Source organism: Mustelus asterias, chromosome 7 (assembly GCF_964213995.1).
Source record: "Mustelus asterias chromosome 7, sMusAst1.hap1.1, whole genome shotgun sequence".
Taxonomy (NCBI): Eukaryota; Metazoa; Chordata; class Chondrichthyes; order Carcharhiniformes; family Triakidae; genus Mustelus; species Mustelus asterias.
The window spans coordinates 35,866,379-35,882,214 of NC_135807.1; the positions used below are offsets into that span (position 1 = coordinate 35,866,379).

The 15,836-nt window shown below is 43.6% G+C and overlaps 1 protein-coding gene across 2 annotated transcripts in view; it reads right to left on the bottom strand.

Annotated features, from left to right (window-relative positions):
* Positions 1 to 2,175: 2,175 nt before the first annotated feature.
* The window catches only part of LOC144495629 (serine/threonine-protein kinase Nek6-like), a 39,323-nt gene continuing 25,662 nt past the window's right edge, over positions 2,176 to 15,836 (bottom strand). For both annotated transcript variants that reach the window (XM_078215862.1, XM_078215863.1), the window contains exons 10-11: positions 14,259 to 14,321; positions 2,176 to 6,375 (exon numbers count right to left, since the gene is read on the bottom strand). In XM_078215862.1, the coding sequence (XP_078071988.1) occupies positions 6,280 to 6,375; positions 14,259 to 14,321 (159 nt within the window). In that variant the 3' untranslated portion in view covers positions 2,176 to 6,279. The remainder of the gene's footprint in view (positions 6,376 to 14,258; positions 14,322 to 15,836) is intronic.

Here is a 15,836-nt window from a genome sequence, read left to right on the forward strand (position 1 = left end):
TAAATTGCCCCTGAGTATCAGGGGGACTATCAGGACAAATATGTAGGGTTATGGGGATAGGGCCTGGTTGGGATTGTTGGCGGTGCAGGCTCGATGGGCTGAATGGCCTCCTTCTGCACAGTAGAGATTCTATGATTAATATGGATATAATAGGGGAGGTGATGGCCTAGTGGTATCGCTAGACCATGAATCCAGAAACTCAGCTAATGTTCTGGGGATCCGGGTTCAAATCCCACCACAACAGCTGGTGGAATTTGAATTCAATAAAAATATCTGTAATTACGAATCTATTGATGACCATGAAACCATTCTCGATCGCCGGAAAAACCTATACAGGTCACGAATGTCCTTTAAGGAAGGAAGTCTGCCACTCTTACCTGTTCTGGCCTACCTGTGCCTCCAGACCAACAGCAACATGGTTGACTCTCAACTGCCCTCTAAGAGCAACTAGAGATGACAATAAATGCTGGCCAGCCAGCGACACCCATGTGCCATAAATGGATTAAAAAAAAACAATTTATGCATTCCAGATCCTTGTGTCATTATTGCTCCTTTTGCCAATTAGCTAAAATCTGTGCCCTCAGGTTCTCGGTCCTGCCACCAATGGGAGAATCTGCTCTGTTGAGATTCCTCACATCTCTGTATCTCCATTCAACCATCTTTTCTCCATGGAGGTCAGTCCCAGCTCCTCCAATCTTTCTAAATAACCAAAGTTCCTCAAACCTGGAACCATTCCACGAACAGGGAAAAGTTTATCAAGAATAATAATAATGGTATTTCATTCAAGGAACAGATTCACATCTTGAAAGCTGGATTACAGAGTGAGTTGCATTGAAACATTCATGTATAAACTTAAGTAATCAGTAAACATGCCATCATGCAACTACCATGTTGTCACAAAAGGAGACAAATTCAGCAGGTAACAGGGAAATGGTGGACAGGATAATAAAAGACAATGTTGGAATTAAAATCACATTAAAAATACAAACCAGTACACCATTCCCACAGGCATTAAGCATAAATTTAATCACTTAAGTAAGTAGTGGGCAACCTGCGACTCGGGGGCCATATTCAGCCCATCTGGCTTCTGAATGCAGTCCACAAGACATTTTGTTGACCGTTGCCCAAATGCAGGGTTGCCATAATCTGCTGAATTCCACCCGTGTAGTTATTTTTCTACCAGTATGAAAGCAAAGGCAAGTGAAGTGAGGTACATGCTGATTGCACACAACCTTGATTGTGAGAGCCATGCGTTCAAAGCATAAATATTTCTTTTGTTTTTAACCATTTGAAGTTGGTAACAAGTCTATTAATATATAATGATTAAGCATTTTCTATAACTCGTTTATTAAATGTACTTAATCTGACTTATGGGGTCGTTGTTAGTGAAGGAGCCCAATTTCAATTTTGTGGCCCACTGAGATGAAGGAGGACCACTCACTGACCTAAGTTGGTTATCGCTGATTTAAGTACTCCACGAAAAATCTGAAGCATGTAAGGAATAGGCATACACCAGTACCTTTCCGTTCTGCATCCTACAGGACTGTGGGCTGTATTTAGTCAAAATTCTGATTGCTCTGGCTGTGGCGTGGATAGCCAGTTCTGAACTTGGGTAGGTTGCATAGTAGACTTTCTGAACTTAGCACAAATATTAACTCTTCATGTTTAGAGATTTTCAAGCTTTGTGACATGAAGAGTGCTGTCGTACGATTGGTTGCCCATCCCTAATTGCTCGAGAAGCTGATGGTGAGCTTCCTTGAACCACAATAGTTCATCTCAACCATGATGTCCAGGTTTTTGACCCAGTGACGATGAAGAAATGGTGATATAGTTCCAAGTCAGGTTGGCATGTGGCATGAAGGGGAACCTGCAGGCGATGGTTTTCTTCTGTGTTTGCCCCCATTGTCCTACTCAATGGTGTTGTGTTTTCTTAACTTATACTACTATGCACAAGGCACTGACCACTCAAAAAACAGGATTAATAACACAGTAATGTGGATCTTTATTCAAGGATGGTTCTACATGTACATACAGATCTTCATTGTACAGGTACATTCCTCAGACTTCCAACATACAAAAGTCACTGGTGAGTTACACCACAACCTTGCACAGTTGTGCATTAGAAACATAACACACCTTTCAAAGATGTACCAAAACATCCCTTTTTTTTCAAATAAAAACATATCTCTCTCAAACAGATAAAAGTCAGTTATATACAGTTCAATAGTAGGTAACATCCTCGTCCCAACCAACTTCAGCTGCTTCATCAATGACTTTCCTCCATCATAAGGTCAGAAGTGCAGATGATTGCACACTGTTCACCACCTTTCGTGAATCCTTATACTGAAGCAGTCTCTGTCTATATGCAACAAGACCGAGACAACATTCAGGTTGGGCTGATGAGTGGCAAGTAACATTCACACCACACAAGTGCCAGGCAGTAACCATCTCGAACGAGAGAGAATCTTCCCTTTGACATTCAATAGCATCGCCATTGCTGAAACCCCACTATCAAAATCCTGAGGGTCACCACTGACCAGAAACCGAACTGCATCAGCTTTAAAAATACTATAAGAGCTGGTCAGAAACTGAGAAATCCGTGGAGAACAACACACCTATTGACTCCCTAAAGCTTGTCCATCATCTACAAAGCACAAGTCAGGAGTGTGATAGAATACTCTCCATTTGCTTGGTTGAATGCAGCTCCAACAAGTCAAAAAGCCCAATACCATTCAGGACAAAGTAGCCCACTTGATTGATACATCATCCACAAATGTTCACTCCCTCCACCACCAAAGCACAGTGGCAGCAATGTGCATCATCTGTAAGATGGACTACAGTGACTCACAAAGGCTCCTTTGACAGCACCTTCCAAACCCATGACCTCTACCACTTGGAAGGACAAGGGCAGCAGTTGCATGGGAACATCACTGCGAGTTCCGCACCAAGCCACACACCATTCAGACCAGAAACTATCATGCCGTTCCTTCACTGTCACTGGGACAAAATCTTGGAACTCCTTTCCAAACAGCACTGTTGGTGTACCTCACAGACTGCAGCAGTTCAAGAAGATGGCTCACCATCAGCTTCTCAAGGGTAATTATAGATGGACAATGAAAATGCTGGCCTAGACAGCCTATGTAAGAAATATAAAACAGAGATAGATGTATAAGGCACAAACATGTAGAATCATCAGTCACCATAATGTAAAAGGACTTAATCAAATGGGCTGTTCTATAAACTGGATAACATTTCTTGGAATTCGGAGCAGATTTGCATGGATTCATCTCGGTGGAAGTGGAATGTGCAGATGAAGAAGGGAAAGGGTTAATGTTTTTTGTACTCAATGTATTTTGTACCTAAAAGGTTGAACTTTGTATCTGGAATGTATCATAAACATATCGTTTACTTGTGGCTAGTCATCCCTTTTTTATATTGCTCCTGGTAGTAGCATAAGCCTTTGTTCATGTCTTTCATCTGTTACCTTTAGTATAAGCCATTTGTTCATGGTTCTCTCGCTTGTTTATATCACTCTGATAAAACAGACAGTTGAATATAGATGTTAGGAGGCTTTCCCGGAGGCTTGTCTGTGATTTAAGCAGAGGAAGCAGCCACCAAATGGTAGAGTGCGAGAATGGCCGTTTGAAGGAGGACTCCCACTGGGACAGTGGCACTCAGTCACTCAGTCACTTCAAAGGAAACGCTGCGGGAAGAGCAGGGGACCAGAGGTGACACCTTGACTGCAACGACCAGAAGAATTGTGCTTTATGACCCAAGGATACCAGATGGTTTCTAACCATGATCCAAAGACTATCAGAAGCTGTTAAAGGAACTATAATTTACGATCAAGGACTGTTAACTGGACTTTGCTTCATGACTTGTATTGGGAACCCTGATGTATAAATATCCATGCTTCTTGTGTTCAGTGAGAACTTTGGCTTCCGCTTTCAAGGGGTCAAGTTCTCCCATAAGCTTATGAAAATAAAGCCTGACTGTATTTTTGACTCATACCAGCCTATAGAGGTATAATTTCCGACTTCAGTAGACTCTGCCAAGATTTCATCTTTGATCTTGTCTGGATCGCTATATAGTCTTCCATTGATCTGGAATCATGACTGGATTGATCTGACCTCTGTGTTGATGCAAAATAACATCAGTAGAAGTAATAACCTTGTACATTTGGTCAAGACCTGGAGATTTGTGTCGTACTCCAGGATTCTGTATCCTGACCTTATTGTCCTACTGTTAATTTGGGAAATTTGTTTCCAGCATGACAATCACGTAATCTCTTTTATCTTCCCCTGTTGTTCCAAAAGAATATCCCTAACGTCAGAGTAGACGAAATGATGGAAACTAGTGAGATCAGTATGGAGAGGTGATGACATAGTGGTATTGTCATTGAACTATTAATCCAGAGACCCAGGGTAATGCTCTGGGGACCAAGGTTTGAATCCCATCATGGCAGTTGATGAAACTTGAATTGAATAAAAATCTAGAATTGAAGGCCTAATGATGACCGCAAAACCATTGTCGATTGTCATAAAAACCCATCTGGTTCACTAATGTCCTTTAGGGAAGGAAATTTATCATCCTTACCTGTCTGGCCCACATGTGACTCGAGATCCACAGCAAGGTGGTTGACTCTTAAATATTCTCTGAAATGGCCTTGCGAGCCACTCAGTTCGAGGGTAATTAAGGATGGATAATAAATGCTGACCCTGCCTGCAATACCCACATCCCTTGAATGAATTTTAAAAAAGTATGGATCTGGCACTCAAGCATAAGCTTGGCTGGTGATGGAATTGGAGCATGTAGATGGAGTATAGCAATGTGCAAGTCTTGCCCCATCTGCTGGGATTTGGTAATAAGTAATTTGACTATGCAAATCATACATTCTACAAAATAATTGGAACATGGTTTACAAAGTGAAGATATGGTATGCATAACACTCTATTTCTGACACGTCATGAAATAAATTCCCTGTATGCTGAGGCCCACTATTAGAAATCACTCCTCCAGTTGTTAATTGTATATTTAAGACACACAGGTAAAGGACATTGTTTAATTGAGTGCTTGGAGCACTTATAGAGGGAGACTACATGGACACTGTTCAGGGAAGAGGCAGTCATATGCGATGTTGCATTCTGAAAATAAATTTATCATCAAGAAAAGGATTTGGGTCTAGCTTCACGCTTCATCATCTGACATGGGATCCACTAAAAGTGTTTGCCACCGCAGAACTCAGCATGTCATGTAACTGTCGGATGATTCCCCAAAGGGATTTTCATTCATTTGTTCAAAATCCAAGGTTGCTTAGACAGCAACTTCCAAACTCCCAACTTTTACCTTTACAGCTCTGCCAAAGTGTCATCCAGATTCGAAATGTTCGCTCTGTTCTCTCTCCACAGATGCCGTCAGACCAGCTGAGATTTTCCAGCATTTTCTGTTTCAGATTCCACCTTCCACAGTTATTTACCACCCATTTTTGTGCATCTTTAAGAGGTGTGGTTATGCTCCTATTAAGCACTGTTATTTTTAGGAGCAGGCTAGTCCTGGTTGCTGCATTGCTACAGGTTGACATGCCCCAAATTAATAGTAACCTTCATCAACATGAGTGCAGAACTCTCCTGAGGAATGAATATTTTATGACATTGGCTTGGCTGGTGAGCTCGACATGTCTGAACAATGGTTGCCACATTATCGTTGATACCTGGCCAATAGATCATCTCCCTGGCCAAGCAGCTTGTGTGGTCAATATTTACATGTGATTGGTGGGGCATGTCAACCTGTAGCAATGCAGCAACCAGGACTAGCCTGCTCCTAAAAATAACAGTGCTTAATAGGAGCATAACCACACCTCTTAAAGATGCACAAAAATGAGTGGTAAATAACTGTGGAAGGTGGAATCTGAAACAGAAAATGCTGGAAAATCTCAGCTGGTCTGACGGCATCTGTGGAGAGAGAACAGAACGAACATTTCGAATCTGGATGACACTTTGGCAGAGCTGTAAAGGTAAAAGTTGGGAGTTTGGAAGTTGCTGTCTAAGCAACCTTGGATTTTGAACAAATGAATGAAAATCCCTTTGGGGAATCAGAGTTCTCTGATATTTGAGGAGTCTGGGTAAAGTAGAAGCAAGTAGGTTCCTGAGCACAGGCTGTGAATATGGAAGCACGAGCTGCTTCTTAAATTTCAATTTCATTTCTTTTCCAAGTGCATGGTGTTCTCTTGCTTGAAGCTGAACAGCAGCAGTTCCACCTTTAGCAAGAAGCAACCCAAGTTCATTCAGTAAACAAATTCTGAATGAAGTTCTGAACTTGAAGAGCGTCAGGCCTTTGGGTTGGGTCAGCATTCAGCATGGTGTTTAACTGTTCGGTCTGCAAGAAAGCAAAACAAGCACATACAGATTTAACAGTTGCATGTAAATATGAGGAACAGCACAACATTTGAAAACCAATGCTCCTAGCCAGTGGATAATTATCAAGAGCAGTTCCTGGGGCAATTTTGTTACCATGGATGGCGAAAACCAATTGTGATGCCTTTTCTGGCAACCCACCTGATATTTATCACATAACTGAACACTTGAATGAGTGGATTGGATAAAGCACAGGGTAGTAATGATGTATGGTTTGTTCAATGTCTAAGTTGAAAGTGTTACATTAATATATCAAGTGCACAACCTAACTGAATGCTTGCTGGACCTTTTTACATTGTGAAATGTGACAGTCTTATGAAGAAGGCCAATGATAGTGATAGGCCATTTTTGAGTCACCAAGTTGTAACTCGTGGGCTAATGCAGGAAACAATGCTTGGGCCTCAGCTGTTTGTAATATCTCAAAATGAATTTGTTGAGGGGACCAAACACAATACTTGCTAACGATACAAAGTTGGGTCGCAATACAAAGAGAGCTGGAAGGAGGGTGCAGCGAGGCTGAAAACAGACATCAGATTAAATGGGTAGGCAAGGAACTGGCAGATAGAATTTGATATGAGGAATCATGAAGTTATCCACCTTGGAAGGAAAACAGAACATTTTTGACTGGTAAGAGACTACAAAATGTTTGTATTGAGTGGGATCTGTATATCCTTGTGCACAAAATCACAGAGAGTTAACATGCAGGTGAGAGGTGTCATAGTGGTCACTGCACTAGCAATCCAGGTGAATCACTGGGGGACACAGGTTCAAATTCCACCTAGAGTCATAGAGGTTTACAGCATGGAAACAGGCCCTTCAGCCCAACTTGTCCATGCCATCCTTTTTTTTTAAACCCCTAAGCTAGTCCCAATTGCCTGCGTTTGGCCCATATCCTTCTATACCTATCTCACCCATGTAACTGTCTAAACGCTTTTTGAAAGACAAAATTGTACCCGCCTCGACTACTATCTTTGGCAGCTTGGTCCATACATTCACCACCCTCTGTGCGAAACATTAGCCCCCTCTGGACCCTTTTGTACCTCTCCCCTCTCACCTTAAACCAATGCCCTCTAGTTTTAGACTCACCTACCTTTGGGAAAAGATATTGACTATCTAGCTGATCTATGCCCCTCATTATTTTATAGACCTCTGTAAGATCGCCCCTCAGCCTCCTATACTCCAGAGAAAAAGTCTCAGTCTATCCAGTCTCTCCTTATAACTCAAACTATCAAGTCTTCGTAGCATCCTAGTAAATCTTTTCTGCACTCTTTCTAGTTCAATAATATCCTTTCTATAATAGGGCGCCCAGAACTGTACACAGTATTCCAAGTGTGGCCTTACCAATGTCTTGTACAACTTCAACAAAACATCCCAACTCCTGTATTCAATGTTTTGACCAAAGAAACCAAGCATGCTGAATGCCTTCTTCACCACTCTGTCCACCTGTGACTCCACCCCTAGATCTCTTTGTTCTGTAACTCTCCCCAACGCCCTACCATTAACTGAGTTCAAACCTGCCCTGGTTCAATCTACCAAAATGCATCACCTCGCATTTATCTAAATTAAACCCCATCTGCCATTCGTCAGCCCACTGGCCCAATTGATCAAGATCCTGTTGCAATCCAAGATAACCTTCTTCACTGTCCAGTGTCATCTGCAAATTTACTAACCATGCCTCCTATATTCTCATCCAAATCATTAATATAAATGACAAATAACAGTGGACCCAGCACCGATCCCTGAGGCACACCGCTGGTCCCAGGCCTCCAGTTTGAAAAACAACCTTCTATAATCACCCTCTATCTTCTGTCATCAAAGCCAATTTTGTATCCATTTAGCTATCTCACTCTGGATCCCGTGAGATTTAACTTCAGGAGCTGGTGGAATTTAAATTCAATTCATAAAAAATCTGGAATTAAAACCTCGTCTCAGTAATGGTGACCAATGGAACCAGCATTGATTGTTGTATAAACCCACTCAGCTCCATCTGGTTTACTAACATCCTTTAGGGAAACAAATCTGTTGACCTTACCTGGCCTGGCCTACATAAGACTCCAGACCCACAGCAATATGATTGACGCTTAAAATGTCCTATTGAGTCACTTAGTTCAAGTGAAGTTAAGAATGGGCAACATATGCTGGACTCGTCAACGATGCCCACAGTCCATAAAAGAAAAAAAATGAAGATAAAGCAAGCAATTATGAGAACAAATGGGGTGTTAACCTATAATACAAAGGACTGGAGCATAAGAATAAAGAGGAATTACTCCAGTTGGATGGGGCCTTGGTGAGACCATACCTGGAGTACAGTTTTGGTTTCTGTATCTGGCAAACTTTCCTTGAAGGGAGTGCAACAAAGGTTCACCAGAGTGATTCCTGAGATGAGGGAATTGTCCTATGAGGAGACTTTGGGTAGACTATTCCTATATTCACTCAAATTTAAATGAGGGATGAAACACTCAAGCCGGAATCTGACCACCGTTTATGCTGGCAGGATTTTCCCATCCCTCTACAGTGAAGAGATTTGGTTGGCCGCCAAATTTTCCGGCCTCTCTGCTGCGGGAGTGTGACATGAACGGTGGCTAAGATCACAAATTCTTAAGGGGCTCAATAGGGTAGATGCTAAGAGGATACTTCTGGCTGCAGAATCTAGAACTAAGAGGTGTTATAGAGATGTTTGGATTTAATTATTATTTCTAATTGGTGTCTCATTGAGTTCTGTGTATATTAATCATTTAATATTCTTGTACCAAGTATCACTTTAGTACACCACACCAGCATGTGGTTCCCTCAACCTAAACATACTCTTAATTATCTGTCTTAATGAGAGCTTTACAAGATATGCAATATTGGTACCAATATATCAATGAGGCACTTGGGAGTATAAGTCCAATCATCGAGTATTACTGGCATCACACCCTCTTTTATCTCAAAAAGTGGGTACCAAAATTACCTCAGTGGAAAGTCATAAAATGTAATGAAATAACAGTGAAAGCTAGAAAGAGGGGGACAGTTCCACAAGTAACTGAACATTAGAGGGCCAGTTGGGAGTCAATGGGAGATGACATCAGAAGATGACCATCACCCTGAAAAGAAGAATCAGAAACCTATCCCATACCACTTAAACCAATAAGGCATTGATTGTGCACTCTCCAAGTTAATCAGAGTTCAGAATACCATTGATTCTGCACATGAGCTGTGTCCGAGAAAGAGCTAAAAAAAACACCAGCTGCTACCACAGCAGATGGTAAAAATTTGATTTTTAAAAATCTGGAATTAAAAGTCTAATGATAATCATGAAACCATTGTTGATTGTCATAAAAACCCATCTGGTTCACGAATGTCCTTGAGGGAAGGAAATCTGCCATCTTCACCTGGTCTGGCCTACATGTGACTCCAGAGCCACAGCAATGTGGTTGATTCTTAAATGCTGAATTTCAAACTAAAGTCAACAGACTGCTTTCTAGTTGAGAGCAGAACATGACAGAACAGACCGATAGAGCGAGAGGGACACCACGGGAGCGATTCTCCCAGCTCACTGCACTGCCTCCAGCTGCCGGATTTCAGGCACCGGGAGCTCTGCGCCACAAATCAGTGCGGAGATACATAAATTATTTAAATCATTATCTCCATATAGTTTACATTTGATTAGAGGGCTTGGGACTGAAGTCAATGGCCCGCTAACCTCTCCCTCCCGCCACTTACGGGGAGCTGGCGGCCTGACCCCGCTTGAGTGAAGGGGGGACAGTGAGGCCCCCACCTCCCCCCAGGAGTCGGGGGTAAGGGAGAGTGCCCCTCCGGGCAGTGCCAGCCTGGCCCTCTGGCACTGCCCCGGGGCAAAGTGGCAATGCCCACCAGACATCGGGCAGTGCCAAAGGGGTGCGGCCTAATGGGGGATGATCGGTGGGGGCGGGGGGCCTGCTGCTGTTCTGCAATCTGTCTGATTGACAGAGGGAGGGAGGCCAGCAATCGGGGCTGGTCATCAAGGTGCCGGGGGGGGGGGGGGGGGGGGGGGCGGGCGAAGAGGGGGTCGGCCACCGATGGGGGTCGGGGCTGCGACGGAGGGAGTCGGGACTGCAGAGGAGGAGGGGGGTTGGGTCTGCTGGTGGGCTGTGGGGAGAGGGGGAGGCGGAGATCGGGACTGTCTGGTGGGAGAAGGGCGCGGGAGATCGAGGCGGGCCGGGGGCTGGGGGGAATCAAGGCTGGCCCTAAGTGGGGGGCCAGTGATTGGCCTGTGGAGGCGGGGGAGGGTGTTGGAGGGGCAGTGATGCAGGGCTGGCCAGCGATCGGGAGAGCGGCAGTGCGGGGTTATTGCGCATGTGTCGATGTGCAGTGGCCCGCTGAGCACTACACTGCCGGCCTCTCCAGTGGGAATAAGCCCTGCCCACTGATTTTTCGCATGATTCACGCTGAGGCACTCAGCAGTGTACAGAGTGTGGGAGATTCAATTTGAAACTCCCGCTGAAAAAAACCAGCAGGATTTACTCCAGTTTTTACACAAATTCGACACTTAGAATTTCTTTGGGAGAATCCCACCCACATTTTGCCTTGTGGCCTAGCCTGAATAAAAAAGCAAGAACCGTGTTAAGCCAGTAAAGTTGCTGCATAACTTTGTTAAGTATTCCATTTCATTGCTTAATAAATGTTTCCGAAGTCATATCATTAGATTGTCTCCTATTGTTTAAAGTCTCAAAAGAACAATTTTAATATTAAGTGAATGCAGACTCATGGATTTGGAGGTTAGACACCGCCAAAAACAAACAGCCCCAATCTCAAAATAAGAGGGCCACCATTTGAGACTGAGATGAAGAGAAATATCTTCACTCAAAGAATGCGGATCTTTGGGATTTTCTTGCCGAGACAACATACAAATATACATACATGTAAATTTACAAATTAGCGGCAGATAGGCCATTTGGCTCCTCGAGCTTGTTCCTCCATTCAATAAAATCATGGCTGATCTAATTTAAACCTCAACTTCACACATTCTTACCTAGCCCTAATGACCTTTCACCCCCTTGCTTATCAAGAATCTATCTACTTCTGCCATAAAGACTCTGCCTCAACCACCTTTTTGATGAAGTTTAAGTCTCACAACCATCTGTGAGAAATATTTTTCCTCATCTCTTAAATGGGCAACCTTTTATTTTCAACATTAGCCCCAAATTCTAGATTCGCCCACAAGAGGAAACATCCTTTCTACATCCATCCTGTCAAGTCCCTTCAGGATCTTATGGGTCGGATTCTCTGACCTCGCCTGCAGCTGTGATTCCTCGGTCCTGCTGCAATGAACAAAGATTTGACTGAGTGTCAAATTCTCCGTTCTCGCTGGCAGCGGCGGTGGGGCATGAATGACTGGAGATTTCCGGTCCCTATGTTTCAATCAAGTTATTACCATAGAAACCCTACAGTGCGGAAAGAGGCCATTCGGCCCATCGAGTCTGCACCGACAACAATCCCGCCTAGGCCCTATCCCTGTATCCCTACATATTTACCCGCTAATCCCTCTAACCTACACATCCCGGGACACTAAGGGGCAATTTAGCTTGACCAATCAACCTAACCCGCACATCTTTGGACTGTGGGAGGAAACCGGAGCACCCGGAGGAAACCCACGCAGACACGAGGAGAATGTGCAAACTCCACTCAGACAGTGACCCGAGCGGGGAATCAAACCCAGGTTCCTGGAGCTGTAAAGCAGCAGCGCTAACCACTATGCTACCGTATTACTTACTCTTTTAAACTACAGTAGATACAAGCCTCGCCTGTCCAGCCTTTCCTCATAATAAATGGGTGTTTTTCCGGTTGGAGGAAGGTAACTAGTGGCGTGCCGCAGGGATCGGTACTTGGGCCGCAACTATTTACCATTTATATAGATGATCTGGAGGAGGGGACGGAGTGTAGGGTAACGAAGTTTGCAGACGACACAAAGATAAGTGGAAAAGTGAATCGTGTGGAGGACGGAGAAGATCTGCAGAGAGATTTGGACAGGCTGAGTGAGTGGGCGAGGATATGGCAAATGGAGTATAACGTTGATAAATGCGAGGTTATACACTTTGGAGGAAATAATAACAAATGGGATTACTATCTCAATGGAAACAAATTAAAACATGCTACCGTGCAAAGGGACCTGGGGGTCCTTGTGCATGAGACGCAAAAGCCCAGTCTGCAGGTACAACAGGTGATCAAGAAGGCAAATGGGATGTTGGCCTATATTGCGAGGGGGATAGAATATAAAAGCAGGGATGGCTTGATGCACCTGTACAGGGCATTGGTGAGGCCGCAGCTGGAATACTGTGTGCAGTATTGGTCCCCTTATATGAGGAAGGATATATTGGCATTGGAGGGAGTGCAGAGAAGGTTCACCAGGTTGATACCGGAGATGAGGGGTTTGGATTATGAGGAGAGGCTGAGGAGATTGGGTTTGTACTCGTTGGAGTTTAGAAGGATGAGGGGGGATCTTATGGAGACTTATAAGATAATGCGGGGGCTGGATAGGGTGGAGGCGGAGAGATTCTTTCCACTTAGTAAGGAAGTTAAAACTAGAGGACACAGCCTCAAAATAAAGGGGGGTCGGTTTAAGACAGAGTTGAGGAGGAACTTCTTCTCCCAGAGGGTGGTGAATCTCTGGAATTCTCTGCCCACTGAGGTGGTGGAGGCTACCTCGCTGAATATGTTTAAAGCGCGGATGGATGGATTCCTGATCGGTAAGGGAATTAAGGGTTATGGGGATCAGGCGGGTAAGTGGTACTGATCCACGTCAGATCAGCCATGATCTTATTGAATGGCGGGGCAGGCTCGAGGGGCTAGATGGCCTACTCCTGCTCCTATTTCTTATGTTCTTATGTTCATAAGACAACCTGTCCATTCATACTTATTTCTCGAGGAAATCTTCTCTGAACTTTTTCCAATGCATTTACATCTTTCTTTAAATAAGAAAACCGATACTTTACACGGTACTCCAAATGTGGTCTCACCAATGACTGTATAACTGAAGCATAAATTCTACTTTTGTATTTGATTTCCCTTGTAATAAATGTTAACATTCTATTAATTTTACTAATTGCTTGCTACATCTACATACTGACTTTTTGCGATTCATGCATGAGGACACCCAGATTCCTCTGCATCTCAGAGCTCTTCAATATCTCACCATTTCGTTAATATGCTTTTTTATTTTTCCTGCCAAAATGGACAGCATCACATTTTCCTACATTACACTCCATTTGCCAGATCTTTGCCCAGTCACCAAACCTATCTATATCTTTCTGTAGCCTCCTTATATCTTCTTCACAATTTACGTTCCGACCTATCTTTCTGTCACCAGCAAATTTAGCAATACCCCATACCACTGGTCCCTTCATCCAAATCACTTATAAATATTGTAAATACTTTACACAGTACTGATCTCTGTGGCACACCACTTATCACATCATGCCAACGAGAAAATCACCCATTTATGCCTACTCTCTGTTTCCTGATAGTTAGCCAATCTTCTATCCATATCAACATGTTACCCTCTACATCGCAAGCTTTTATTTTCTGCAATAATCTTTGATGAGGCAACTTATCAAATGCCTTCGGAACATCGAAGTAAAGTACATCCACTGGTTCCCCTTTGTCCACGGCACCTGTTACTTCTTCAGAGAACTCCAATAAATTGGTTAAACATGATTTCCCTTTCACAGAACCATGGGCATAGTCCAGACACACGTATGCCAAAGCAAATAAAATAATTTCAAAGCCATGAACCATTCTAAAATTATAGCCAGAAGTATCAATAATCATCACATGATAGTCAGGTCTTAGTTCAGCAAATTCAAAATTACATTTCAATAATCTTACCTCTTTGGGAAACTCTCTTGTACATTGAATGGGGAAGTTGCAAACTTTTGCTTCAGCCCATACCTGTTGATAAGAAAGTAGTTATTCTTGGCAGGATGTGAGTTAAACATTTGTCATCATTCTCAAAGGAAACAAATCCATTATTTCCCAGTGACATAATGGATTTTAATCTTGGCATTATGTGTTCAAAACACTAAGGAGGGAGTTTTCCTGTCCCGCCCGCCACAGGAATCATGGGAAAGGGGGACCATGCAAAGGCCCGTTGACCTCGGGTGGGATTTTCTGGTTTTGGGGCGAGCGCGGCCGGAAAATCCCACCCTAAGAAACAGTCCAGTCTCCACCCGAAACCGTGCCCATGCTCATTCTGTTTAATCATTTCGAGAAGGACAGCCATTAACCATAAGAAGGGTCTTTTTCATTGTGATGAGTGATATGTCCAGAAAGGTCATTTACATTTTAATGACTTTGTCAATACTTGTCCAGACAGGAAGATTAACTCAGTCTTGTTGATCGTTATATCTTGGTAGGAAAGAAAACATCACCCAACTTCTAAACTCCATTTTGTATTCAAGTGTCCATTTCAAGCTTAAACTTCATAAGTTTATATTGTGGACGCAACAAGACCCAATCTGACTGTACTCACCCAACCCTGCACCCTGACCTAATCTGTACCAATCCTGAAAGTGGCAATGCAGGTGAAAAAGGTAGTCAAGAAGGCATACGGCATGCTTGCCTTCATCGGCCGGGGCATTGAGTATAAAAATTGGCAAGTCTTGTTGCAGCCTTATAGAACCTTAGTTAGGCCGCACTTGGAATATAGTGTTCAATTCTGGTCGCCACACCTACCAGAAGGATGTGGAGGCTTTGGAGAGGGTACAGAAAAGATTTACCAGGATGTTGCCTGGTATGGAGGGCATTAGCTATGAGGAGAGGCTGGAGAAACTTGGTTTGTTCTCACTGGAACGACGGAGGTTGAGGGGCGACCTGGTAGAAGTCTACAAGATTATGAGAGGCATGGACAGAGTGGATAGTCAGAAGCTTTTTCCCAGGGTGGAAGAGTTGATTACTAGGGGGCACAGGTTTAAGGTGTGAGGGGCAAGGTTTAAAGGAGATGTATGAGGCAGATCTTTTGCTCAGAGAGTAGTGGGTGCCTGGAACCCGTTGCCGGGGGAGGTAGTGGAAGCAGATACAGTAGTGACTTTTAAGGGGCGTCTTGACAAATACATGAATAGGATGGGAATCGAGGGATATGGTCCCGGAAGGGTAGGGGGTTTTAGTTTAGTTGGGCAGCATGGTCGCTGCAGGCTTGGAGGGCCGAAGGGCCTGCTCCAGTGCTGTAATTTTCTTTGTTCTTATCTATCACATCACCCACTTCAGCCTAATGTTAAACCCAGACACAATTTGTATCAATCCTCATTCAGACCTAATCTGTACCAAACCTTGCTTAATACCGAACTGAAACTCAATCTGTACCAGTCATCACTTAACACCACATTCCGGAATACCAGTCCTCACCAATTCTTACCCAAATTGGACCAGTTGCCACCTGACATCACACCTGGACACAAGCTAGTAGCT